Source organism: Macrotis lagotis, chromosome 1 (assembly GCF_037893015.1).
Source record: "Macrotis lagotis isolate mMagLag1 chromosome 1, bilby.v1.9.chrom.fasta, whole genome shotgun sequence".
NCBI lineage: Eukaryota > Metazoa > Chordata > Mammalia > Peramelemorphia > Peramelidae > Macrotis > Macrotis lagotis.
In genome coordinates, this window is record NC_133658.1 from 882961409 (window position 1) to 882976413 (window position 15005).

General features: G+C 52.3%; 1 protein-coding gene across 5 annotated transcripts in view; it reads left to right on the forward strand.

Annotated features, from left to right (window-relative positions):
- Positions 1-14041, forward strand: part of CASZ1 (castor zinc finger 1) — a 242534-nt gene extending 228493 nt beyond the window's left edge. For 4 of the 5 annotated variants that reach the window (XM_074218472.1, XM_074218474.1, XM_074218473.1 and 1 more), the window contains 4 exons: positions 682-853; positions 3126-3274; positions 3494-3635; positions 12178-14041. In XM_074218472.1, coding sequence (XP_074074573.1) covers positions 682-853; positions 3126-3274; positions 3494-3635; positions 12178-13235 — 1521 coding nt within the window. In that variant the 3' untranslated portion in view covers positions 13236-14041. Of the gene's footprint in view, positions 1-681; positions 854-3125; positions 3275-3400; positions 3636-5620; positions 12082-12177 lie in introns of those variants that run through there. The other variant, XM_074218475.1, reaches the window with a different exon arrangement.
- The last annotated feature ends 964 nt before the right edge of the window (positions 14042-15005 follow it).

Here is a 15005-nt window from a genome sequence, read left to right on the forward strand (position 1 = left end):
GAAATCATTGGCTTGGAGCTATTTCAGACCTTAGTTGACATCTGGTTCTAGTCACCCATTTTACAGATGACAAAACTGAGCTCCAGAGAAGATTATACCATTTGACCAAAGCCAGAACTTCACACTGACTTCTCTGATCCCAGAACAAGTGGGCCATGTGCCTCTGTATCTATCCACTGTTATTAGCCCGTCTACCTCTGGCCAGTCCCAGGAGTGAACCTCCTGGGTCATGTTAAGACTCAGACATTGAGATGATTCATGTTTAAAGTTCTCTCCTTTTTTGGATAAACCAAAGAATAAAGTAAAATAGAAAGTCACTGGAGTCATTAATCAGTGAGTCAACTAGCAACTATTAGTATTATTATTATTATTAATTATTGTTATTATGCAAGTACCTGGTGATGTGTCAGCCCCCCTGTGTGAAGCTCTAGTGTGGGCCATAGAAAGATTGCTAGGTTCTAATTCTGACTCTGGGTGATCTTAGGCTAACCCCTGAGCCTCTCTGGGCCTCAGTTTCCCCATCCTTAAGAGGGTTGGATTAGACCGTGTGATCTATAAACATGCTTCTTTGACCAGCATATGAGTTGTGGGTTTACATCCCACCTCTGACTGCAACCCTCTGAAAAATCATCTTATCACTCTGACACCCCCTCCCCTTTCTCTCTACTCTCTCCTGCTCAGCACTGTGAGTTCCGGATGCGAGGCCACTATCATTGCCTCCGGCCTGGCTGCTACTTTGTGACCAACATCACAACCAAGTTGCCTTGGCATATAAAGAAGCACGAGAAGGCAGAACGCCGGGCAGCCAACGGGTTCAAGTATTTCACCAAGCGCGAGGAGTGTGGGAGGCTAGGTAACTCATGGGCCCATCAAGGGCAACTTTCAGCCAATTTGGGGAGGGGTCTCAAGCTTCAGAACCTGGTCTTTGTTTCTTGAAGGTCTCATTGAATTGAGTCGCCGTTTTGACTAAGCCCCATCAATGTTAGGACCTTGAAATTCACCTGGTTTCCATATACTTTGAGGTTTTTTGTTTCTTCTCACCTAGAAACTTTCTTTCTTTTTAACATTTTTAGAGGCGGCTAGGTGGCATAGTGGATGGAACACTGGAGTCAGGGAGACCTGAGTTCAGATCCAACCTCAGACATTTAATAATTGCCTAGCTGTGTGGCCTTGGGCAAGTCACTTGACACCATTGCCTTGCCAAAAAATAAAAAATAAAAAAATTTTAATTTTTTTTAAATGTTTCAAAGTCTTTCCCCATCACACATTGAGAAGGCAGTACATCCCCATTATACATGTTTCATCTATTTTGAATTTGAAATGTGGTTAGGGATGCCTGTGAAAGACAGTGGACATCCCAAGTCTCAGCAAAGTCCCTGAAGGTCTCTGGTCATGGTCCATAATGGGCTTCCAGGCCTGAGGCCTGTTGATGACTCTGTGGACATTGTATCTCTGCCAATCTGAGAAGAGGTGCCAACTGCTGACCCAAAGCAAAAATAGGCTTCAGCAGGTGCTTTTGGATGAAATCCTGCTTGTTTGAAGCCTGGAGCTCAGAAAGGGGAACTTTATCATAATTAATACCTTAATTGATAGTATTTGGAGTTCTGGTCTTGGGTCTCAGTTATCCTATCTGTAAAATGAGGAAGGTAAGGCCTTTCTAAGTCCCTTCCAATTCTAAGTCATAAAACTCATACTTCTCTGATCTCATAAACCCAAGTGACCTTTAAGGTCATCCAATCCTCCTCTCCTCTCATATTATACAGTGGGGGAAGCTGAGTCCAAGAGAGAAAAAGCAACCTTGCCTCTGGGCCCACAGGATAAGGAACAGACAGTTTTGAAAGTTCCGTTTTTTGCTTCTTTGATGAGCTTGGTGATCCTAGGGTATATGAGGAGAACCTCTTAAGAGGGCCCTTCTCTCTAGGAGATGGTGCTGAAGGTACCCAAGAGGAGATGATGCTGGAGAGAGAGAGAGAGAGAGAGAGAGAGAGAGAGAGAGAGAGAGAGAGAACAGAGAACAGAGACAGAGGAGAGAGAGAGAAAGACAGGCTGAGACAGAGAGGGGACAGAGAGAGAGAGAGAGAGAGAGAGAGAGAGAGAGAGAGAGATGACAGGAAGGGAAGCGGTTCCCCTGGGGAACCAAATCCCAAATAGCATGTGAGTGGATGGAAGCTGGCTGGAGGGAGCCCCCAGACCGGTCCCCAGGAAGACACTGTAGAAACCCCGGGGAGAGAACCTTGGTGGAAGGAGAGTGTTGGAAGCTCTTCCCCCTCCCTCTTGTTGTAGCAAAGGTTGTCTTGGGAGCCCTGGCTTCCTGACTTAAGGAGGGGCCTTCCGCCTTCCCAGCTGCACCAAGGCAGAAGCAAGGAAACCCTCAAAAAGGAAAGGAAGAGGGCTCTCCTTCCCCACCCCCAACTGACCCCATCACCACTAGTGAAGACTTCCTGCTGGGGATGTGGCCGATAACCATGGCAACAGATGTCAACACACTTTGGCCAGCAGGCCCCAGACCTGGGCTCGGTTTACAAGTGTTAGGATTTCTCCATTATTTACTCAACTTCGGGTGATTCAGGTGCTAGCCCCTCAAAGAAACCCGACACCCCGCCTGGCCCTGCTGCCATGGCAACAGGCAAGCCCTCACCTGCCCTCCACCACCACCGTTGTGCCTTCTCTGTTTGTTCCAAAGAAACGTACCACGAATCCGGGGAGGAGGAAGGGACCACAGCCGTCTAAACAAACAGTCTGGCAGAGAGGCGGGCTCCCCAGGTCCCCCTCCCGGTGAAATCTGGGAGCAGGTGGTGGGGTTGGGGGAGACAACACCTGGGAAGGCAGCCCATCCCAGCCCTAGTAGTGACCTTGGTTGGCCCATTGGGTTGGGCTGGAGAGGACGGTGATGTTTGTTAGATCATTGGCTTCAGAGGTAAAGTTGGCCATCTAGAGCCGGGGAGCCGGATGTCTCATTCCAAATCTAGCATCCTTTCCCTTGTGCCCCAGTGGGTCTGTGATCAGTGCTGGCCACTGCTTCCCTCCAGAGGGTCAGACCCCTGGGGTGATGGCTCAGGCCTCAGCTGGCTCTAGACCCCTTTGCCCAAGACTCACAGCCCTCTGGCGGTTGGGTGTGTCCACAGGCTGCAAGTACAACCAGGTCAACAGCCATTTCCACTGTATCCGAGAGGGCTGCCAGTTTTCCTTCTTGCTCAAACACCAGATGACATCCCACGCCCGGAAGCACATGCGCAGGATGCTGGGGAAGAACTTTGACAGAGTTCCCACTCAGGTGAGTACCTGCCTGGAGCAGAGAGAAGGCCCCTCCCCATCCTGGGGTCCTTGGGGACCCCACATCATGCTGCTAGGGCCTGCCCCCCAGCCCCTTGGGAGCCAACATCCTCCCTCTCCTTTCCAGGTGATGGGACACCCCGCCAGGAAGGAAAACCTCTCCCATGTGGGCAGCATGGCCCCCAGCCCAGCTTCATCAGGGACCCCCACTTCATTTCAGGGACCTCAGGGCCTGATGGACACAGAGACAGACGAGTACATGGATTACACTGGCTGCAGTCCCGGGGCACTCTCCTCAGAATCCTCCAACATGGACCGAAGTTGTTCCAGCACCCCAGTGGGCAATGAGAGCACCTCTGCAGGTAAATGGATGCTGGGGAGGAGGTGTCCGGAGAGCCTCCTAGCTGAGGTCTAGCACATAGGCCCTCCCGGGTCCTCTGGGCCCACCAGGCTCCAGCCCTGTTCTCCCTACCCACACCTCCAGCCCCCATCCCACCCCACTCCAGTTCCCTCTAGCTTGAGACAGAGAAAAAAGGTTTTTGTGGCTGCAAGTGTTGTGCAGTCAGAAGAGATCATGATGGGGAGGCAGAGGAGTCATCTCCTCCAGCCTCTTAATTTTACAGGTGGGGAAACTGAGGCCCAGAGAATCATTCAGCCAGAATCATAGAGACCTAGATGGCACCGTACTCTAACCCCCTGATTTAAGGAGTAAGGGAAACAATACTCAGAGAGGCTAGTGACTTAGCCACGGGAGCAAATACAGGATTTGAACTCAGGTCTTTTTATCCTAAACCCTGTGCTCTTTTCAATGGAGTCAGAAAATCAGGAAGGAGATACAGAAAGCAAAGCAGTCAATTGAGCCCAGTCCCCATCATTCAGGCAAATGGAGGGCGGGGCAGCGCATAAGCAGCCGCCATCAGGACCCACTTCCCAGTGGTCTGGGCCTGCTCTTCCACTCCCCATTTGGACAGCCCTCATGGCTAGGAAGTTGTTTCTGACTTCAAGCCCCCTTGTGACTTCCACATGGGTCCCTAAAACTCCGTGGCCATCTTTGTCTTCACCAGCCAGCCTCCCCCAACACGGAGTTGCATTTTTTGCCATTTCTAGAAGGGAGAAGCTGTGCCTTCCCTCAACCACAAACTCCCAGGCTGGATCTGGGGCCAGTCGGGAGGGCAGGAACTACCACCAGGCCCAGGGCACAAGCTTCCAGCCTCAGCCCATGTGGATGAGCCATATATCTGAGATGGAACTCTAAACTAGACTATCATCACCCAACTCATGATGAGAAAAATGGGAGACCAACCTCCCTGGGCAGATGGAGGTCAAAGCTGCCCTTCTTTAAGGGCCATGGAGACCACTGATCCCAGATCTCTCTTTCTACAGATCATGATTTAGTTTCTTGAGAGGTTAAGTCAACTCCAAAGACTCTAGAGATCATCTAGGCCAAACCTCTCACATTATGAATAAGGAAATCTGAGGCAAAAGGGGGCTGAAGGAATTTGTCCACAGGGAGTCAGTCTGAGGCAGGATTTGAATTCACACCTCCTTGACCCCAAATCCAGTGCCTGGGCTACTATACCACGCTACCACCTCCTTCCTTATATCTTCCTTGTCCAGGGGTTCTTTATCTGTGTTCTGTGGATAGATTTCAGAGGGCTCTGTGAACTTGGAAAGGGGAAAAAAACTATTTTTATAAATTTCTTTCAGTAGAGTTGGTTTTCTTTGTTATCCTTTGTATTTTATTTTATGCATTTAAAAATATTCTTCTGAGAAGGAATCCAAGATTAATAATAATAAAGGTTAAGAACCTCCACCTTAGGAAGTAGGGGTGCCAGGGAGCCAGCGTCCCGGCTTCAGAGTGTCCAGTTCCAGGTTAGGAGGGCCCCAAGCCTGTTTCAATGTCCATCTGCCTCCTGAAGGAGACTTCAGGGGGGCCTAGTCTAGACCCACTAGTCACCGGTGAGGTACTTGAGCCCCTTCTGCCACTCTGAGAGGCTCTGGCCAGGCCCATCTTTCCTTTCTTCCCTGAACCCCATGCCTCCCCCTTCCCTTTCCTCCTCCCTCTCTCCCCATTCCCTCCTCCCATCCCTCCTCTCCTCATCCTGTCACCCCCTTCCATCTCCTCTCCATCACGGCTCCGTTTTTACCTCTGAACACATTTTTTCCATTTTCATCGTACTCGCTTCTGCCGTTGGGTTTCTCATTTGGGTTCTTTTGTTTGTGTTTGTTTGTCCGTCCTTTGTTTTGGTTCGGTTTGGTTTTTTTTCTCTGTTTTTGTTTTGGTTTTTTTTTCTGTTTTGTTTTGGTTTTTTTGTTTTTTTTTTCTGCTCTTCTCCGCCCTCTCCAGGCTGCCTGGCTGCTGCCGCTCCTGCTGCCGCTGCCGAAGAGGCCGCTGTCCCCCACGCGGCCCCCCAGCCTCCACTGCCTCCATCCTTCTCACAGGCCCTGCTCAGGTCGCCCCTCCCCTCCCTCCCATACCTTCTCCCTCCGTCTTGTCTCTCATATTCTCTGCTCAGTGCCACCCTTGGAACCAGCCGGGCCCTTGTCATGCCCGCCACCAGCACGCCTGGCTTCCCGTCTGTCCTTGCCACTCCACCTCCAGTCAAAAGTGACATCCCCATAGTACAGGACGCTGCAGGTAACTCTCCCATACTTTCTTATCAAGTGTCCACCCCCCCCTCCCCATCCTCAGCTGCAGGAGGGCTTTGCCTCCCTCCCATCATTGTAAGTCAGGTGATGAGACATCTATTATGATGGGATTACAAAAAAAGACAAAGCTGACCCCTGTCCTCGAGGAGCTTACATTCTAATGAAAAAGAGCACATGAAGGGGAGCTAGAAAGGTAGGGTGCAGGCAGGAGCCTTTCCTTATTAAGGACTCATTAAATGCCAAATTCTGTGGGAATACATGAAGGGAAGAAACTGTCCCTGCCCTCAGGGATCTTCCATTTTAAGAAAGGATGCAATATGAAAATAATTATGGTCATTTATGATAGGTACAGTAGATAGGTCATCTCAAAAAAGACCTCTTGCTCAAGGTGGGAATTGATCTAGTCATTCCTGTGATGGAAAAGACTATACAGTCCTAGGTGAGAGCAAACCAGCCCCAGCTTTTCTGGTTCCGTAACTCTGTAGCCAGACAAGAACCTTGCCCCAGACTCCTTAAATTCATCCTGCACATACCTACCACCCTCCACCCCCAGCAGGAGGAAGAGATAAACTTCATGAGTCAGGGGGTATGAAAATGGGGTCTTCTCAGTCACTTCCCTTAAAAGAATCTGCCTAACTCAAAGTCCCCCTGGAGGCAGTATCCCTCAAAGTTCCCAAAATCCCAGTGATCAAGTCAGTCCTTCTACACATCTCCATGATGAGCAGTGATGGTTACCTGTTCTCCCTAACTGTTCCTGCCCAGACCTTTTGGGAGAATGTGATCCTTGGAGAGAGAAGGAAGTGGATCACTTGGGCCATTTCAAGTTCTCCTCCTGGCCTCTCCCAGGGCCATCAACCCAGTTTAGCCTGACCCCTGCCCCTTTGTCTATAGCCAAGTCCAGTCTGATCCAGGATTATCTATTTCTCACTAAACATGTGTATCTGGAAGTGATAAGGATGAACAAAAGGAGTTTTTTCTTCAGACTTATGAAATGCCTTAGATTCCATTTTTTAAAATTTAGTACAAATTCATGAAGTCCCTACTATGTGAATGGCATCATTGTAGGAGCTGGGAAGCCAAAAAACAGCTCTGCCTTCAAGAAGCTGCCATTCTTCTGGGGAGATACAACATGTGCAAAAATAAGGAAATACAAAGAATATACAAGTTTCTGGTGGGGACAAAGACAAACACTACTCCTCGTGCCTGGTCCCCATTCTTTAAAAAGCACCTTCCAAGGGCTGTGTGGAGGCACTCTGGTTGTCCTTCCCTAAGACCTAAAAGGCCTGCAGCAGGGATGACCAAAGCAATTATAACCTGGTCCCCTGGAGTATACTAGTGGGAGAGAGCCTCCATCAGAATTAGAAAGACTGCCTTCTTCTGACTGCTGTCACCCTGAAGTCCCTTCTCTAACGTCCTGGGCTGCCCTCCAAGATGAAAGGAGGCAGTCTGTGAAGCAGACCTCCTTTGACCAAACATTAGAACCCCCCCCCCCACAAGGAGACTTTCAAAGGGCGACTTTTCCTCCTAGCATGACCTCCCCCCAGTCAGTCCCATATAAAAAGAGCTGGGGTAGGGATGAGAATCAAGAGACAAATGGAAAAGCAGATCCTGCCCTCCTGGAGCTTACACTCTCCTAAAGGTAGAATACAACATATAAACAGATCATTTACATAGTAAAATATACCAGCCATGGTATATATAGGTAAATATATACAATATATTATATATAGGTGAATATACATATTATATATATATATATTAGATTAGATAGATAGATAGATAGATAGATAGATAGATAGATAGATAGATAGATGAAAGAACATGAGGGAACCTTGAAGGAAGCAGAAGACATTCAGGAAGGGCCCCACATGAGCCATGGCAGAAAGGAGAATGGAATGCCCACACACACACACACACACACACACACACACTCCTAAGGTCTCAGACCAGATCCAGGTTATATCTTCTCTCCCATTCCTTCCCTGACATAAACATTATCATCTCTGGCAACGACCCCTCCCCCAATCCCTTGCCATGCTGCCTTGGACCATCTCACTTACTTTTGGTTCTTCTCTTTCCCTCCTAATGCCCTTGATCTAAAGGGTACTATCCTTGATTCTCTGGCTGATGGAGTATTTCCTTTTTGGTTGGGGGCGGGGGGGGGAATGCAGAAGTGATGAGTGATAATTCTCATCCGTTGTTTCTTTAGGGCTAATTTAGCCAGGAAAAGCCCCCAGTTCCTTCCATTAGATTTTTTTTAGGTTTTTTGGAAGGCAAATGGGGTTAAGTGTCTTGCCCAAGGCCTCACAGGTAATTATTAAGTGTCTGAGGCTGGATTTGAACCCAGGTACTCCTGACTCCAGGGCCAGTGCTTTATCCACCACACCACCTAGCTTCCTCCTTCCATTAGATTTGAGAAGAACAAATTCCTGCCTGTGGTTTGGGAGGGAAGGTTCTAGTCAACCCACCAGCCATCATTCAGCCCTTTCTGCCTTGCAGGTGGGGTAAGAGAGCAGTAATGTGTAGAAATGCCTAGAAATGACAGCTCCATCTATATCTGCCTAGCTGTGTGGTGCAGTGGAAAGAATATGAAATTAGGAAGACCTGGGTTCAGATCACAGCTTCTTGTCAACTCACTATCTGCATGACAATGGGCAGGAATGTTTACCTCTCTAAGCCTCAGTCTCCTCATATGTAATATGAAAGGGTTCATTAAGATCCCAGCTCTAGATCCTATAAAGGAAAGAGAGTATTGGATGGGGTCTACAAACTTGGCAGCTCAAGGCAGTGATGATCAGCCTTGGGTCCCTGACCTGTCTGGGGCAAAAAGAGAGCAAATCCAACCCACTTCTGTCTGGTGTAATTTCCACTCAGGGGGATTAGAGAAACCTCTTGGGGGGCATCAAGACCCTTTGGGGAGGTCTCTGAGCTCTGTCAAGAAGTTTCCATCAGCTCCCCAGGCCTTGTTTTTCTGGAGCATGGTTATGCCACAGCAGCCACTATAAGCAGTGGGGCAGGCTCTTATCTAATGAGGCATAAGAATGACCCTCCAACCCCCACTCCTCCCAGTCTCCCTAACTCCTAAATCCTTGGTGGTTTCTTAGTTCTGAAGCCACCTTTGCCTCCAAGGTGCTTTCTTCACTTGAAAGGATTGGGGTGGGGTGGCATCCACTGGATTCCACCATCAGGTTACCTCTTCATACAGAGCCAAAGACTGGGTAGGACAAAAATGAAAATAGTTTCTTCCCTCAAAGAACTTACTTTCACCAGGTTAAAATCCTGGGGGCAGCTAAGTGGTACAGTGGATAGAACACCAGCCCTGGAGTCAGGAGGACCTGAGTTCAAATCCAGCCTCAGACACTTAATAATTATCTAGCTGTGTGTCAAGTCACTTAACCCTATTGCTCTTCAAAAACCACAAAAAAAAAAAAAATCCCAAGGGAAGGCAAGCCTAGGTCTATAAAGAAGACAAAAATATCACTAGCCCTGGTCTTCAAGGCTCTTACATTCTTCCTCAAGGTTGAAGCTAAGAATTCATATCCAAGCCTTTGGACTCAGTTACAGCTTCTCCTTTCACAAGGATGCTACTTCTTACTTCTATTGACCTCCGTGGGAAGATCACTCCAAACCTTTTAGAAAGAAAAAAAAGTTTGGGAATTAAATAGGGAGTTGACCTCAGGGCAATTTGGGTGATGGGTGGTTAGGTTTTGTTTTGTTTTTTTCCTTTCCAAAGCATAAATACTAGAGTATTTAAGATTGCTGCCAAAAGTGGGTTGGCCCCCTTGGTGCAGACAGGCGTTCCTGACCTGGGGGAAGCCAGGGGTTAATCAGCAGGAAAGAGAGCTTGCTTGTCCCTCATTAGAGGGAGGTACATTATGGTGTCCTGGCCAGAATCCAACTTGGGTAATTACATTCTGGCGACCTAGATTCCCCTTTCAGCTTCAATTAGATTCAGGAGGCTTCTTCACTTCCCACCCCAAAATGAAGGGCAGCCTAGTGAGGAAACAAATAGACTCTGCATTCTCTACCCAGAGCGGGCTGCCAGTGGTTATCCACCCCTGAAGGGAGTGGGACCAGGGAAGAGTCCTCTGGCATTCATGGAGTGCTCTCCTGGTTGGCCAAGGACCTTCTCTGAATGACCCTTAAGACAGGGAGTGCCTGTTTGACAGATGGGGAAACTGAGGCTCGAGACTTGGCCCTGAAGACAGGTGTCCCAGGAGGGGATTTGAGCTGGGGTTTCCTGCCTCCCCATCATTATGCAGTTAGAAATGGGAACCTAGAGGGGAAACAGCCTTGATTTTCCAGTTCTGCCTAGTGGACCAAAGGCCTCGGCTATGGTCTTGCTGTAAGAGGAGCAAGAGGAGGGGATTAATGCTGTTGGTGGGATTATTGCTTAGCCACAGGTCAGATCTATGAAGCAGCTTCAGTTCTTTGAGGCTATGCTTCTAGCCCTCTGCACCCAGGACAGTGGGTCAGCATTGTGGTGGAAGGGGGTGTGAGCAGTGCCCTTCAGGGGTAGGACCACTGGTCAGGGTCCTGTTTGCCTTGTTGGCCAGCCCACTCTGGGCACAGGTTCCTGAGATAATGGGTTGGGAACTTTAAGAAGTCATTTTCATGTGCTAGCTAAGGAAAGTGGTCAGAGCCTTTCAAGGGTAGGACCACCCAACATAGGTCTTGTTGTCTTGTTGGCTAGCCAATTCAGGGCACAGGCTCCTGAGACCATGGGTTGGGAACCTTAGGAAGTCATCTTCATGTGGTAGTTGAGGAAACTGGGCAGAACCCCTCAGGAGTAGGACCATTGGTCATGGCCCCCATTGCCTTGTTGGCCAGCCAGGTCATGGGTTGGGAACCTTAGGAAGTCATCCTCTTGTGTGAGATAAGTGGGATTAGAAATGACTACCAGTCAAGGCCCCGTTGCCTCGTTGGCCAGCCAGGTCATGGGCTGGGAACCTTAGGAAGTCATCCTCTTGTGTTAGATAAGTGGGATTAGAAATGACTACCAGTCAAGGTCCTGTTGCCTTGTTGGCCAGCCAGATCTTGGGTTGGGAATCTTAGGGAGTCATCCTCTTGTGCTAGATAAGGAAGCTGTGAGGTTTGCCCTTCAGAAACAAGTCCACCGGTCATGACCCATTGCCTTGTTGGTCAGCCAGGTCATGGGGTTGGGAACCTTAGGAAGTCATCTTCATGTTCTAGTTGAGGAAATTGGGCAGAACCCCTCAGGTAGAACAACTGGTTATGACCCATTGCCTTGTTGGCCAGCCAGATCATGAGTTGGGAATCTTAGGGAGTCATCCTCTTGTGCTAGATAAGTGGGGTTAGAAATGACTACCAGTCAAGGTCCTGTTGCCTTGTTGGCCAGCCAGTTCATGGGTTGGGAGCCTTAGGAGGTCATCTTCATGTGGTAGTTGAGGAAACTGGGCAGAACCCCTCAGGAGTAGGACCATTGGTCATGACCCATTGCCTCGTTGGCCAGCCAGGTCATGGGTTGGGAACCTTAGGAAGTCATCCTCTTGTGTGAGATAAGTGGGATTAGAAATGACTACCAGTCAAGGCCCCGTTGCCTCGTTGGCCAGCCAGGTCATGGGCTGGGAACCTTAGGAAGTCATCCTCTTGTGTTAGATAAGTGGGATTAGAAATGACTACCAGTCAAGGTCCTGTTGCCTTGTTGGCCAGCCAGATCTTGGGTTGGGAATCTTAGGGAGTCATCCTCTTGTGCTAGATAAGGAAGCTGTGAGGTTTGCCCTTCAGAAACAGGTCCACCGGTCATGACCCATTGCCTCGTTGGCCAGCCCGGTCATGGGCTGGGAACCTTAGGAGGTCATCTTCATGTGGTAGTTGAGGAAACTGGGCAGAACCCATCAGGAGTAGGACCATTGGTCATGACCCATTGCCTCGTTGGCCAGCCAGGTCATGGGCTGGGAACCTTAAGGGAGTCATCTTCATGTTCTAGTTGAGGAAACTGGGCAGAACCCCTCAGGTAGGGCCACTGGTCAAGGCCCCGTTGCCTCGTTGGCCAGCCAGGTCATGGGCTGGGAACCTTAGGAAGCATCCTCTTGGGTTAGTTGAGTCAGCTGGACGGAACCCCTCAGGGGCAGGACCCCCGGTCAAGGTCCCATTGCCCTGTCGGCAGCCCGATCTTGGCCTCTCGGGGGGGCCAGTCGAGGACGCCGCGGGGAGAGCCCTCCAGAACCGGGCCCCGGGCCAGGCCCCTCGGGGCCGGCGGCTCGCCCTCACCCCGGCCCTTGCCGCCCACAGGGAACACCATCACCATGCCCACGGCCTCGGGGGCCAAGAAGCGCTTCTGGATCATCGAGGACATGTCCCCCTTCGGCAAGCGGCGCAAGACGGCGTCGTCGCGCAAGATGCTGGACGAGGGCATGATGCTGGAGGGCTTCCGGCGCTACGACCTGTACGAGGACTGCCGCGACGCGGGCTGCCAGTTCTCGCTGAAGGTGACCCACTACCACTGCACGCGCGAGCACTGCGGCTACAAGTTCTGCGGGCGCACGCACATGTACAAGCACGCGCAGCACCACGACCGCGTGGACAACCTGGTGCTGGACGACTTCAAGCGCTTCAAGGCGTCGCTGCGCTGCGGCTGGGCCGAGTGCCCCTGGTCGGGCAGCAGCACGCACTTCCACTGCCTGCGCTGCGGCTTCCGCTGCACGGACAGCACCAAGGTCACGGCGCACCGCAAGCACCACGGCAAGCAGGACGTGATCAGCGCGGCGGGCTTCTGCCAGTTCAGCTCCAGCGCCGACTGCGCCGTGGCCGACTGCAAGTACAAGCTGCGCTGCTCGCACTTCCACTGCACGGCGGCGGGCTGCAAGCACACCGTGGTGGGCATGTCGCAGATGGACTCGCACAAGCGCAAGCACGACAAGCAGGAGCGCGGCGACGCGCCGGCCGCCAGCCCGGGCCCCGCCCCCGGCCCCGCCCCCGGCGCGGGCCCCGCCCCCGGCCCCGCCCCCGCGGGCCCCGACGGCGCCGGCGCGCAGCCGCCCCGGCCCGGCCCCGCCCCCGAGGGCGCGCGCCCCGCCGAGGCCGCGCCGCGGCCCCCCGCCGACTCGTCCCCCGAGGAGGAGGAGGAGGAGGAGGAGGACGAGGACGAGGAGGAGGAGGAAGAGGACGAGGAGGAGGAGGAGGACGACGACGAAGACGAGGACGACGATGACGACGACGACGACGACGACGACGAGGACCTCCGCACGGACTCGGAGGAGTCGCTCCCCGACGCCGCCGCCGCGGGGGACCCCCCGGGCCCCGAGGAGCCGAGCCACGGCGCGGCCCCCACGGCGCCCCGGTCCCCGTAGCCCCGCCGGAAGCGGCCCCCCGGCGTGCGGGACGCCCCAGCACCGGCCGCCGGGCCCTTCACCCCCATCTCCTCCTTCTGGCCTTTTTTAAGATATTTATACGTGCAGCGCCCTCCGGACGGGCCCCCCGGTGCTTTAGAGCCCCGCGCCCCCCAGGGCGCCCCCAGAGCACCCCGGGCCCTCGGGGTGCCCAGCTCAGGGAGGGAGGGCCGGCACCAAAGCAGAAGCCCCGGCCCGCCCCCCGGAGGACCCTCCTGCCCCCCTGAGGCCTCGGTGAACTCGGAGGCGGGGCCCCCCGGGGAGCGGGGCCGAACCCCACGGCCGGCCCCGCGCCCCGCGCCCCGCGGGGCTATTTATTGCTCAGGACTGTGACACTCGGAGGGCTGCTGGGAGCCCCCAGCGCCCCCCGGCCCCGGGGACTCCCCGTCAGGCGGCGAGGCCGGGGGTGACTCCCAGCCCCCCGTCTTGCGCCCCGCTTCCATTCTCGGGGGGCTGTTGAAGGGAGAGCAGCACGCGGACTCGTCATTGCAGGAGACTGCCCAGGAAATCTCATGGAATCCAGCGAACTGGGAAACCTTTGCTAGACTTTGCCCTCACGCGGCGACCCCAAAGATCCCCCAAACTTAGGGGGGCCTTTCTTCTCCCTCTTTGTTCTGAAAGCTTGGGGGGGTGGAGTATCAGCTTTTTTTTTTCCTTTTGACTCCCCAAACCCGCCCTGGAAACGAACCCCAGGGAAAACTCGCAGTTTACATCTATCCTATGAGGGGAAGATTGAATGGTGCTGAAGGAGAGAAGGAAAAAAAATGGGGGCCGGGGGGCATGAGGTGGGGACGGGAGGGGGGCTCTTGTCAGCCAGCGGCTCGGTCGTGGCAAGCAGGGCGGATGTGACTGTTGGCTTTAATATTCAGAAGTGAAAAAGAAAAATTTACAAAAAAAAAAGTTGTACAGTATTTTTCCTGTAAAGGTTATTATTCTATGTAGAACAAAAGATAAAAGGAAAAAAAACAAAAAAATGAAAATTGGGGTGCTGGAGGGGAGAAACTGCTTCTGGCTTCCAGCCACTCACCTGCCTTCTGGACTCGCCCCCCCTTAGGTTTGGTAACTTGTGTGCAATCTCTCTGGAGGGTTTTTGTTTAGCATTTATTTTAGAGGCCTTACGGTTTGAGGCTGCCTGTCTTCACACTCTAGCACTGAAGGGAGCTGTGTGATTCCGACTCTTTGACTTGAATTTTGTAGCAGGGGAAAAAATATTGTTCATACAAGTTTGTAGTTAATTTAATATTGAGGGGTTTTCCCTCATCAGTTAGACGTGTGTGGCTTCTTAAGGCTCCCCCCACCCCCCGTTTTGTTCTGGCTGCTGCTTTGCTGGTGCCCCCTTCGAGTTGATCCTATTTCACCTTCAAAGTAGTCTTGCCCTTCTTCCCCCTCCCCTGGCAATGAAGGGGGCAGGGGGGAGCCAGTCCCTGAGCTGGGGTGAACCCAACTGCAGGTAACCCCAACACCAGGCTTCCCTTCCCTTCTTGGATGAGGGGGTGGGGGAGGACTCCTGGGCCACTTGGAGAACTGTCTCTAACCAAAAGAAGGGCAGGGACTTGGGCCCGGTCCGGTCTCACTTCGCCTTCTCCATCCTTTAGCCCTTGGCCACCATCTTGTTTATGTGAGTTGAGTGGGAGCTAGGTTGACCACCTTCCTCAAGGCTGGCCCCCTCCCAGGGCGGGGTTCCTGGACAGCGCCTCCCAACTCCCTTCACCCACCCCCCACCTTCTCATT